The following is a 13239-nucleotide window of genomic DNA, read 5'->3' as shown; positions in this document are numbered from 1 at the left end:
AATGCAATATGTCATTCGATTTCTTGACTGCTGCTTTCATGAGTGTTGATAGTTGATCCAAGAAGAATGAAGTTGAGGTGTGGTACTGGTTAAACATTGAAGGAATTAATGATAGGCCTTGTTAATGGGATACATGTGGGATGTGAAAGAAAGGAATCAATAATTCCAAAGTTTTGGTCTGAACAACTGAAGAATGATATGTCCTTTACTGAGATGTTATTGTTGTTAAGTGCTGTCAAGTCAATTCCAACCTGTAGCGACCCTATATAGGGTTTCCCAGGAGCAACTGGTGAGCTTAAACCACTGACCTTGCAGTTCAAATGACTTTGTAGTCTGACGCATTAATTAGCCCACGGTGCCACACCAGGAGTCCTTTACTGAGATGTCGTGGTTGTTATGTACCGTGGAGTCGATTCTGACTCATAGCAACCCTGTACAGGGTTTCTGAGGCTGTAAATCTTTATGGGAGCAGAAAGCCTCTTCTTTCTCCAATGAAACAGCTGGTAGTTTTGAACTGCTGACCTTGAGATTAGCAACCTGATTCGTAACCACTACCACTACCAGAGCTCCTTTTTTCTGAGATAGAGCAGGGTAAATTTGGGTGAGAATTTGGTTTGGTTTGGCTGGCATAGCAGAATCCAGGACTGGGGTAGATGGAAATGGGTAGTGGACAAACTTCTTTTCCAAGCCCTAAGCAGAGGGGAATTTGTTTTGAGACATGCATGAGGAAGCAGGTGGCAAGCAGGGCAATGTCTCTGCATTAAATCAAGCACAAATGGGACCTACGACAATAAACAACAGATTAGAATGAGTAAGGAAAATATAGAAGGGACAGGAGTTTTCTCAAGGAACCAGAATTGGAGCTTTTTGGAGAAAAGGGAGCTACAAAAAGAGGCAGGAGTTCAGGAAAGGAGATCTGAGGGTTAAAGTCATGAGGAAAACCTCCAGGAAGAGGTAGAGCCTGACCTGAGCTTCTGAGGAGGGGAGCTGAGCTTGGAATACAGAGGTGGAGGGGGCTAGAGGGAGAAGATGCAAGACAGACTCCAGAACAGAACACAGAACTAGGAAGGATCATCATGCTTGGCCAAAAACCAATCTGGGTGCAGGAAGAGGATGGTTTAGGGAGTTGGGCTGGGAAATTAGAATGGGGATTATGGTGAGCCGGGAAAGGCTCAGAAAACCCCAACTTAATGACTTACATTACTGGGAAGTGCTATAAGATGTGAAAAGGGTATTGTGTGCTCTGGAATGAGAACTAGAAAGTGCCTGACTGGGCTCTTATCTTGGCCTGCCCAAATATCTTTTGGAGGCTCCTTATGCAGAATTGGTCATTCAAGCTCTGACCAGCCATTGTGGGGTATTACGGAAGACCTGGAAAGCTTAAAGCTGGACAGAGGGGTCTGATGAGAGTGTATAGGAGTGATTGAAGGATAGGAACCTGCAGTACAGATCCAATGATATTTGAATGTGTAACACTTTCATTTCCCCATCTTTTCTTGAAAGCAAAAGTAACTCCATCATCACCTTCATTTACTCTCCTACCTCTTTACTATTCAAACCATAAAATGTATACATCCAGTCCTTAGCAAGAGGAAGACTTGCTAGCTGTATTCCATGAATAGGCATTAATTTCTCAGTAGGACTGGCCTATGCTTCTACTATAGCACATTCTTTTAAAGTTTTTACTATAATAACTAGTCTACTCAAAGGCTTCTGTATACTCTAATCCCCAGAGACATCTACTTTTAACTACTAACCTTTACCAGGCAGATAAAACCAAAAGGGTAGAACACATTCAACATTTCTCAAGCTGAAAGAACTGAAGAAAAATTCAAGCCTCAGGTTGCATTATTGAAGAATTCTATGGGCAAAATATCGAATGATGCAGAAAGCATCAAAAGAAGATGGAAGGAATTTACAATTACTGTATCAAAAAGAATTGGTCAGTGTTCAACCATTATAGGAGGTAGCAAATGATCAAGAACCAATGGTACTGAAGAACAAGTCCAAGCTGCACTGGCGACATTAGCCAAAACAAATCTACAGAAATTGACAGACTGTCAACTGAAATGTTTCAACAAACTGATGCAGAGCTGGAAGCACTCATTCATCTATGCCAAGAAATTTGATAGACAGATAGATACCTGGTCAACTGACTAGAAGACAGTCAAATTTGTGCCCATTCCAAAGAAAGGTGACCCAACAGAATGTGGACATTATTGAACAATATTAATATCACCTGCAAGTAAAATTTTTGCTGAAGATAATTCAAAAATGATTATAGCAATGCATTGACAGGGAGCTTCCAGAAATTCAAACCAGATTCAGACGAGGATGTGGAATGTGGAATATCATTACTAATGTCAGATGGATCTTTTCTGAATGAAAAGAATACCAGAAAGATGTTTACGTGTGTTTTATTGACTCTACAAAGACATTAGACAATTTGGATATAAAAACCATGGATAACATGGTAAAGAATGGACATTCCAGTACACTAATTGTACTCATGAGGAAACTGTACATAGAACAAGAGGCTATCCTTTAAACAGAACAAGGGGATACTACGTGATTTAAAATCAGAAAGGTGTGTGTCAGAGTTGTAGCCTTTTATCATACTTATTCAGTCTGCATGTTGAACAAATAATCCGAGAAGTTGGACTATCTAAAGAACATGGTATCAGGATTGGAGAAAGACTCATTAACAACCTGCAATATGATACAACCTTGCTTGCTGAAAGCCAAGAGGATTTGAAACACTTATTGATGAAGATCAAAGACTACAGCCTTCAGTGTGGATTGTATCTCAACACAAAGAAAACAAAAATCCTCACAACTGGACCAATAAACAACATCATGATAACTGGAGAAAAGATTAGAGTTGTCAAAGACTTCATTTTAGTTGGATTTCCAATTAATACTCATGGAAGCAGCAGTCAGGAAGTCAAAAGACATATTACATTTGGCAAATCTGCTGCATAAGACCATTTAAAAATGTTCAAGAGTAAAGTTGTCACTTTGAGGACTAAGGTGTCCCTGACCCAAGCCATGATATTTTCAGATGCATGAGAAAGCTGGACAATGAATAAGACTGAAGAAGAATTGATGCATTTGAATTATGGTATTGTTTTAGAATATTGAAAGTACTATGTACTGACAGAAAATCTGTCTTGAAATAAGTACAGCCAAAATCCTTCTTGGAGTCCTGGTGTGGCACTATAGAATAAGCACTGGACTGCAAGGTTGGTTTGAATCACAAGGTCAGTGTTTCAAACTCACCAGCCACCTCTTGGAAACCCTATGCAGGGTCACTATAAGTTGGAATCAACTCTACAGCACTGAAGAACAACAACAAAATGCTCCCTATAGGTGAGGATAGTGAGACTTTGTCTCTCATACTTTGGATATGTTGTCAGGAAGGACTATTATCTGGAAAAGAGCATCAAGCTTGGTAGAGGGTCAACAAAGAAGAGAAAGACCCCCAATGGGATAGATTGACACAGTAGCTTTAACATAACAATTGTGATGATGATCCATGACCAGGTAGTGCTTCATTCAGTTGTGCACTGGGTCACTATGAGTCACAGAACCAACTTGAAGGCACCTAACAAAAACAACATCCAGGCAGATGGGGCATTTACTATGAATATAAGTTAATGCTCGTGGAACTGAAAATACCATGTTGCACTGTAGACCTCCAAATGACATCTTTGCTTTTTAAAAAAGTCTCATATAACAAATTATCCCAGTGCAATACATCCTTCGGTTTCTTGACTGCTGCTTCCATGAGTAGTGACTGGAAAAAAGCATTTATCATTAACATAAGTTTTCATATTATAAATCATAGCACTGTGAGTTTAATGTTGAACTTTTTACTGAAAGGGCGGCAGTTCAAAGCTACCAGATGTTCTGAGGGAGAAAGATGAGGCAGTCTGCTTCTGTAGAGATTTACAGCCTCAAAACCCCTATGGAGCAATTCTACTATTTGTTATAGGGTTGCTATGAATCAAAAATGGGTTTATACTATAAAAATATATTTTAACAAAACAGTATATTATATATTAATATAATTCGGAATCTAATTTATGCTATTTCTAAATATTCATACTAATATTTAGGTATAAATTATATATTGATGCAGTTACATTCTTACAGAGAAGTCCGGGGGTGGTACACCTACCCAGAAGGTTGGCTGCTTTAATCTACCTACAGGCACCTCGGAAGACAGGCCTGGTGATCTGCTTCCAAAACTTGAAACCTCTCTGCACACATGAGATCATTATGAGTCTGAATTCACTGATGACAACTAATAACAACAGCAAAAAATACTCATAGTTAATACTGTCAGGTTAACCATTACTCACTGAGTTAAATGATTTATACAATTTAAAATTAGCAATTGCATTGTTTCAATGTGATGGTGGTAGTAATGGGGGACTCTGTTCATTTTAGTACTAGATCTTTTATCAGATTGCGTCAAATAACCTTAACCCACTGAGCTCTTCAGAGCTTCAAAGGATATAATTTAAGGCACAGTTGAATCTACCAATAGTTCCACAGGAGAAAGATGAGACTGTCTGCTCCCATAAAGATTTATAGTCTTAGAAACCCTATAAAGGGTCGCTATCTGGTAGCGTAGTGGTTACGAATCGGGCTGCGAACTGCAAAGTCAGCAGTTTGAAACTACCAGCCGCTCCACGAGAGAAAGATGAGGATTTCTGCTCCAGTAAAGATTTACAGCCTCGGAAACCCTGTACAGGGTCGCTATGGGTCAGAACCGACTCGACGGCACTTAACAACAACAACAACACTTGAGTCGGAACTAACTCCACAGCACACAACTACCAATCACCACCACCAATGAAGACTTATTCTCTTATTTTCAATTTTAGTCTGTCTTTTATTTATGTATGTGTGTTTACAATAATTTTCCAATGAATAATACCGTAACCAAAATAATGTGATTTACAGATTGCAGATGATTGGCCAGGGTATGACTTGAATTTATTCACATACCCACAGCACTATTATGGAGATCTGGAATATGTCCTCATACCTCATGGAATCATTGTGGACAGGTAAGTGATATTTCCTGTGTCTGTCTTGGCCTTAGATTGGACTGGTCCTCTCTGTGTGTCATGTAGTATGCTTTAATACCCTATTCTTGAACCACTTTTTATAGTGGTAAAGAGACATTTTATAGGACCATGAATTTAGAATAAAAGTGGTTTTATACTTTAAACCTGTTACAAGGCATAATGGTATGAAGGTTCTACATATGTAAGATATTACAAGCAACAGTATCATGTGCCAACAGTGTTCTGTACAAACTCATGAAGAGGAGGGTTGAGAAAGCATTGCCTCTCATCCAAGGATCTTTGGTTCCTCCTTTTCATGTCTTTTAAGTTCTGACTAAGGAGAGTCAAGAGGTGACCTTTACCATCATATAAAATACTCCCCCAAAACTCTGCCTTTTATTACAACTTTCATTCCTCTCAGACACCTGGACCAGTCTGTGTACAGCTATGTTTTCCAGCCAGCAGTAATGTTTTGGGAAGAGAAGTTATTTTCAGCTTAAAAAAAATTTCAGAATGCTATTTCTAGAATACTGTTCTTTATTCTAATCTAGTCTTTCTACGTAGATAGTCTCATCTGCTAACCTAAGGATTGGCAGTTTGAACTCACACAGAAGAAAGAACCAGTTTGTTTCCATAAAGATTACAGCCTTGAGGTCAACTCTCCCTTGTCAGGTTGTTGTTAAGTGTCATCCAGTAGTTCCTGACTCATATGGGTTTCCAAGGAGCACCTGGTGAGTTTGAACCCTGACCTTGTGGTTCAAGCCAACCTTGCAGTTCAGTGCTTATCCTACAGTATAACACAGGGTTGCTATAAATTGGAATCAAGGCTTTGAACTGGTTGAAATGGTTCAGTCCTGGCCAGTGGAAACAGGGGCAGGTTAAGTATTACATAACCAAATCTCTTGAAGTGGAATTTTGACTCTAGCCCCACTCAAAAATGACTGCTTACCACACTGCTTTGAATACATGTCAGCTGCCATCTTTGAGTTTGGTTTGTGTCAAAATCCCACAGCAAGAGGTTTAGTTGCTATGCATCACATAAGCTGTCCTTGTGTTTGTATGCCATGACTAAATCAGTTCTAACAAGTTTGAAGATTGGAACACACCACGTAACTGCAACATGAGTTGAAATAGACTAACGTCACCTAACAACAGCAACAACCAATTTCCAGTCCATCCTGGCCTGTATACCTAGATATTCTGTGGCTTTTTCCTAGCTGATTTGCTTTCCTAAAACCTATATTTTCTTTCTTGTCCTCCAGTCCCTATGCTATGCCATTTGTCTCTTGGTTTTCAAAGTATGTCCTTCAATTCAACTCACAATACAGGATCAATATTTATAAATCATGCCACTTTAACAAAATTGCATTAAAGCCAAGACTATTACTTTATTTGTTGTTGTTATGCTGTTAAGTACCGTTGAGTAGGTTCCGACTCATAGTGATCCAGAGGAGCGGCTGATGGGTTTGAACTATGAACCTTGTGGTTAGCAGTTCAGTGCTTATCCTACAGAGCCATCCTGTAATCTCTTGCACAGAAGTCAGATTTATATGGAAAGCAAGAATGCCACTGTACTTTAGGAGTCAAAGAAATTCTTCACAGACCAGGAAGATGGAGATGATTTTGAATACACCACTCCAGTTCTTAAACCACAGCACTACTGCCTTATTATTTTTTTCTCTGTTCTGTTCTTCTGAGTTAATATTTAACTTTACAAAATTGGTTCCCAGCCAAAGGAAAGTTTTAAACATACTAGATGGTCACTATTCCCAAGCTGCTATCTTTCCATTAATCCCTGTTCTGTAAGCAAAAGGAAATGTCATTCATTCACCCAAATACTAAGATTTTCCATTGGCTAAGCCTTGTATATTTCTTGTTCCCTCAAATTAGAGTATATTATTAAAATAATGTCTAGCTGGAGGTTTCTCATGGGATACAAATTCTGACCTTTAGAAAGAATAGAAAGTTCTACTGTCAAATAAACTTGGGAAATTTTGCATTTCCTAAATTGCTAAATTTTCCTGTTGGCAATTCAAAAGAAACAGTCACATAGTAAATATATGGAAATTCATATGGGGAGAAAAACAAACAAAAAATCCTGCTTAGCCTCAGTAGTTTACTCAACATTTTTTCGTACAATGTTGTTATTAACTGCCATCAAGTTGGTTCCAACTCATAGCCACTCTATATAGAGCTTCCAGGGAGCAACTGGTAGGTTTGAACCACCAACTTTGGGTTAGGAGTCCAATGCTCATCCTACAGTGCCACACATAGGAGACTTTATACTCAGTTCAACTCTTAATGACTCTTTGCAGACTTTTCCTTAATACCAATTTGTGAAACCAGGTGTAAAGAAATTCCCACTTTTCTTACTTGAACTTGATGTAGTTCATGATGAGTCCTGTGCCTAAGCCTGTACATGGGAATCATCTAATGAACTTGTTAAGATGCATATTTCTGGGCAACTGGACTTAAAGACATGGAACAATTGCAAAGACATGGAAAAACTACAAAGGAATTTCCAAATTAGGTACCAAATGCCAGTTCAAAGATACTGCACATTGTGCAACTCCAGACAGCCTCATTCACGGTGGGCTCCAGGTAAATGGCACCCACTGGAACTGTACTTTTGGGCACCTTTCACATACGTAATGTGCTACCTCTGTCAATGATAAGACAAGTGTTATCTTCCCTGCCTCCCTTCCCCCATACTCCAGGTAAGGGTTTTAATATATTAGTTTCTTATATAGGACCATGTATGGCTCCATACTATAAGCACTGTACTGTAAACTGCAAGGTCCACAGTTCAAGCCCACCAGCTTCTCTGAGAGGAAATGATGAAACTTTCTGCTTCTGTGAAGATTTAAAGCCTTGGAAACCCTATACAGGGTCATTATGAGTCTCAGCCGACTCAATGGCACTTGTTGTTAAGTGCCTTGAAGTCATTCAGACTCATAATGACCCTGTATAGGGTTTCCAAGGAGCTGCTGGTGAGCTTGAACCACTAACCTTGTAGTTCAAACCGACCTTGCAGTCTAGCGTATTAACCCATGGTGCCACACCAGGACTCCCAATAATACTTAAAACAACATATTCATAAGAAAATGAGGCATAGCTTATATTTTTGGAAAAATATTTTATGTTAGAAATCCCCCTAACCAAATTTGGTTTAGCTCTTTATATAATTTTATTTTCATTTGGCATTTTTTTAGCATGGTTTTCCTATATCACAGATAAAATCAGTAGTACAGTTACTATAATGGCCCATCAAGTGGCCATTCTGTATCTCAGAAAAAAGAAAATGAAAAGGTTGCACTTCCTAAAATTGTCTTCACCATGCATAATACCAAGAAAATGGTACATGCTTCAATTGTTCTATATTTTTAATGTTACATTGGGAGACTATCTAAACAAATTTAGTTTGAATTTTTAGGTAGCTGTATTTTCATTTAAACATAATACATACATTTCACATACAGTCACACACTACATGTTTACTTTAAGCTTTAAAAATTCACAAGTGTTATATTTTGCTAGTTACTTGACTTTTCCTCCCAAACCCCAAATGCTAGCCTGTTATCATCGAGTTGATGCCAACTCATAATGACCCTTTAGGACACAGTAGAGCAGCCCATAGGACTCCCAAGGTTGTAATCTGTACCGAAACAGACTGCTTCATCATCTTTCCCTCTCAGAGCAGCTGGTGGGTTCGAACGACCAACCTTTCACCAGTCTTGTAAGGTAGCTGAGTCATTCCCCATTTCCTTTTTTCTCTGCTATAAAATGAGCCTAATACCGCCAGATCCCATCATGCCATTGTTCAGGCTAACAATAAGGCTCTGTCGTAATAACACTAGAGCATTCATGAAGACATTACTCTTTTTGTGACATAGAGGAGCAAGGATATACTATAGATGATGCTGTGATCAAAAGTGTGTTTTGAACATTCTCTTTCTGTTCATTCTTTAAAAATCTTCTGTGTTGTCTTCTGTTACCCAAGTGCTTTTGCCCATTCACCTGCCATAATCTCATATGTATAATGTGCCATTCATTTTTCTGAAGGGAACAGAAATACAAGTGGTTGTGCTTTAATCTATCTTTGATCCTTTTCTTCTTTCAGAATTGAGCGGCTGGCTAAGGATATTATGAAAGACATAGGATACTGTGACATTATGGTCCTGTGTGTGCTTAAAGGAGGTTATAAATTCTGTGCTGACCTAGTAGAACACCTAAAGAACATCAGCCGGAATTCAGATAGATTTGTCTCTTTGAAAGTTGATTTCATCAGACTAAAAAGTTACAGGGTAAGTTACTATATTTTCCATTTTAATCATATGATGTCATGGAATAAAAGAATGGATCATGTTATGAAAATGAAGAGTATAAATATATATGTTGTTGTTAAGTGCCTTTGAGTCGGTTTCAACTCATAGCAACCTAGTATGGGGCTTTTTAGCTGTTGGGTTTGAACTACTGACCTTGTGGTTGGTAGTCCAGTGCTGATCCTACAGCACTGTGTGTGTGTGTGTGTGTGTGTATATATATATATATATATATGTTATTGTTGTTGTTAAGTGCCATCGAATCAGTTCCAACTGGTTCCTGTATAGGGTTTCCGAGGAGTGGCTTGTGAGCGTCAACCACCAACGTTGTGGTTCAAATCGACTTTGTAGTCCAGTGCATTAACCCAAAGCACAACACCACCACGTCTCCCTCTTTCTCTCTCTCTATATATACATATATTTAATTTTGTAAGAAAACTGCAATGCGTCATTCAAAGAATATTCTTCCAGGTAAAAATAAAAAACACATATTCATATATATGAGAAGACATTTAGGAATGATTCATACTTTCCTTTAGGGTTATATAGCCAAGTAATTATTTCCTGGTGCCCAGCCTCATAAATGAATGTCGTCAGTGTTAAGAAAGTTCAGTGAACACGACATTGTTTTTGTCCTGGATACCACTGTTGGCCCTGGAGACCTTCAGGAGGGTGTCCAGCCCAGAAAGGAGATGTTAGGACGTGTGTGGTCCACAGTCATGACACAGAGATAGAGAAAGGATGCCTGGCGAGACAGTGAGTTAGCAAGTTTGATGAGACAAGACCAAGGAACTTTCAACAAAAGATTGATCACTAGTCTCCGATGAGCTTTCTGTGGCACCGCTGAATGGAACTGAGGGTGTGGTGCTGTAGGATCAGCACTGGACTGATAACTGAAAAATCAGCAGTTCAATACTCATCAACTGCTGTCAAAAACCCTATATAGGGTTGCTGTGAATTAGAATCGACTTGACACACACAACAAAATCTGGTTAGTTTGAACCCATCAGCAACTCACTCCATGGAAAACAAGATCTGGCTATGTACTCCTGGAGAGATATCCAATCTAGGAAACCCTGTGAGGCAGTTTTGTCGTATCCTGTAGCATCTCTATGATTCAGAATCAATTTGATGGCAGAAACAATAACAACATCCTTCCAAAATGGGAGACATGGGTGATTCCATGGTAGAATTCTTACTTTCCATGGGGGAGACTTGGATCGCATTCCTGGCCAGTGCACGTCGTACACAGCCACCATTGTCTGGGCTTGTGTGTTACTCTGATGCTGAACAGGTTTCCACCCAGCTTACAGGATAAAATGAACTAGGGAGAAAGGCCTGGTGATCTACTTATGAAAATCAGACAGTAAAAACCCTGTGAATCACAGAGGTTGATTCCTCCCTAATCATGTGGATGGTGCAGGATTAGGCAGCATTCTGTTCCATTGTCCTTGGGTCACCATGTGTCATGGGTTGATGGGATGGCAGCTAATTATGCTCTCCAAAGCCTCTTAGTTATCCCTTCTCGCTATGATACTAAATTTAGTCTTTAACTTACTTTTTCTTTGAGAAAGCTCTTATAGTTTTAGGTTTTACACTTAGATCTATAACATATATTGAATTTATTGTTTATTATGGTAGCTTCTCCTCGGAGACCCTATACAGGGTCGCTGTGGGTTGGAACTGACTCGACAGCACTTAACAACAACAAGACATAGTGATATAAGGTTTGGGGGAGTGTGGTGGCTCCATACAGTAAGCACTGGACTTTAAACCATAAGGTCCATGGCCTGAGCCCACCAACTGTTCCAAGGGGAAAAGTGAGGCTTTCTGCTCCAGCGAAGATTTAAAAGCCTCGGAAACCCAAATAGGGTTTCTATGAGTTGGAATCAACTCAAAAAACAACATAAGGTTTGAGCCAAGGATCACCCTTCCCTCTTTTTTTGCATATGAGTGTCCAAATTTTCTAGGATCATTTGCTGAAAAGACTGTAATTTATTTGAAATGTCTTTGATGTTTGACTGAAAATCAATTGAATGTTTATGTGTGGTTCTGTATAGATACTCTATCAGATTCTATGCTTATCCTTTTGCCAGTATTACATTCTTGATTATTGTGGTTTTATAAAAAGTCTTGAAGTTTGGCAGGATGAATCTTTCAATGTTCTTTTCCAAAACTATTTTGACTACTCTAGTTGTTGGCCTTTCCATGTAAAATTTTTAATCATCTTGTCACTTTCTACAAAATAATCTGTTAAAATTTATATTGGAGTTATTTTGAATCAATACATGTTAGTCTTATTTAGTTTTCCCATCCATGAACATGGTTAATCCCTCATTTATTTAGATCTGTAGTGTGGCACTGTGGGCTGATGCGTCAGACTGCAAAGTTGTTTGAACTGTAAGGTCAGTGGTTCAGGCTCACCAGTTGCTCCTTGGAAACCCTACACAGGGTCACTATGGGTCAAAATAAACTCGATGGCACTTACCAACCACAACATGGTATGGCACTGTAGGATCAGCACTGAACTGCAATCCACAAGGTCAGGAATTGAAACCCACCATATGCTCCTGAGAAACCCTATTGATGACAATTAACAACAACAACATAGTAATGATACATACATACATAAACAAATTTAACAGAATTCAGAGTTCAGAAATAAAGTCATATGCCTGTGGTTAACTGATTTTGACAAGGGTGCCATATATATACATACACACACACACATATATATACATGGTCACTATGAGTCAAAACCAACTCAAAGGCACTTAGCATTAACTATTTAATTTCAGTGTTTTGTAGTTCTCATCAGTCAGATCTTACATATATTTGGTTAGATGTGTACCTAAATATCTAAATTTTGGTCCTCTGGTAGCGTAGTGGTTACCAATCGGTCTGTGAACTGCAAGGTCAGTAGTTTGAAGCTACCAGCTGTTCCGTGGGAGAAAGATAAGGCTTTCTGCTCCCGTAAGGATTTGCAGCCTCGGAAACCCTGTACAGGGTCATTATGAGTTGGAAATGACTCCACGACACATAACAACAACAGCAATTTTATTATATCTAGTCTTATTATATTTGATGTATCCTTTCTTTTTATTTCAGTTTCTACTTGTTGTTGTTAAGTGCCGTCGAGTAGGTTTAACCCATAGAAAACACTGTAGATTCTTTTGGATTTGCTATACTATAGACTGAGTCCTGGCTTGGCACTGTAGAATAAGCACTGAACTACTAACCACAAGGTTGATGGTTCAAACTCGCCATCTGTTCCTCGGAAACTTTGTACAGCGTTGCTATGAGCCAGTACTGACTCAACAGCACTTAACAACAACATAATATAGACAGCCATTTTATCTGTGAATAGAGGCAATTTTATTTCTTCCTTTCTAATTTGTATACGGTTTATTTCTTTTTTTGTGATATTGCACTGCCTAATGGTAAAAGGAAACATTTTTGCCTTTTCTCAATAAGTTTGGTGTTTTTTGTTGAATACGTTCTTTATAATGATAAGAGTTCCTTTTATTTTTAGTTTGTCAAAGGTTTTTTTGTGTTTTTTTAAAATCACCAATGAGTATTGCATATTGTCGAATGCTTTTTCTATATTTATTGATGAGATACATTACATTGGATGTTTTATCTAATGCTGAACCATAGTTCTACTTGGTCATGGCATAGTTTACTCTTTACATCTTGCTGAATTCAACTTGCTAATATTTTTATTTTTTGCATGTACATTCATAAAGGTTATTAAATCATAGCTTTCTTGTCATGTGTTTGTCTGGCTCTGATATCAGGATTATTCTGTCCTTATAAAATGAGTTGGGAATAATCAAAAC

At 38.5% G+C, this 13239-nt stretch overlaps 1 protein-coding gene across 1 annotated transcript in view; it reads left to right on the top strand.

Annotated features, from left to right (window-relative positions):
• The window catches only part of PRTFDC1 (phosphoribosyl transferase domain containing 1), a 175337-nt gene that overhangs the window by 20289 nt on the left and 141809 nt on the right, over window positions 1-13239 (top strand). Inside the window, exons 2-3 of the mRNA XM_006871652.1 lie at window positions 4972-5078; window positions 9199-9382. Of these exons, the coding sequence (XP_006871714.1) occupies window positions 4972-5078; window positions 9199-9382 (291 nt within the window). The remainder of the gene's footprint in view (window positions 1-4971; window positions 5079-9198; window positions 9383-13239) is intronic.

The sequence above is a fragment of the Chrysochloris asiatica genome, unplaced genomic scaffold (genome assembly GCF_000296735.1).
Source record: "Chrysochloris asiatica unplaced genomic scaffold, ChrAsi1.0 scaffold00172, whole genome shotgun sequence".
Lineage (NCBI taxonomy): Eukaryota > Metazoa > Chordata > Mammalia > Afrosoricida > Chrysochloridae > Chrysochloris > Chrysochloris asiatica.
This window is presented reverse-complemented; position numbering and strand designations above follow the sequence as displayed.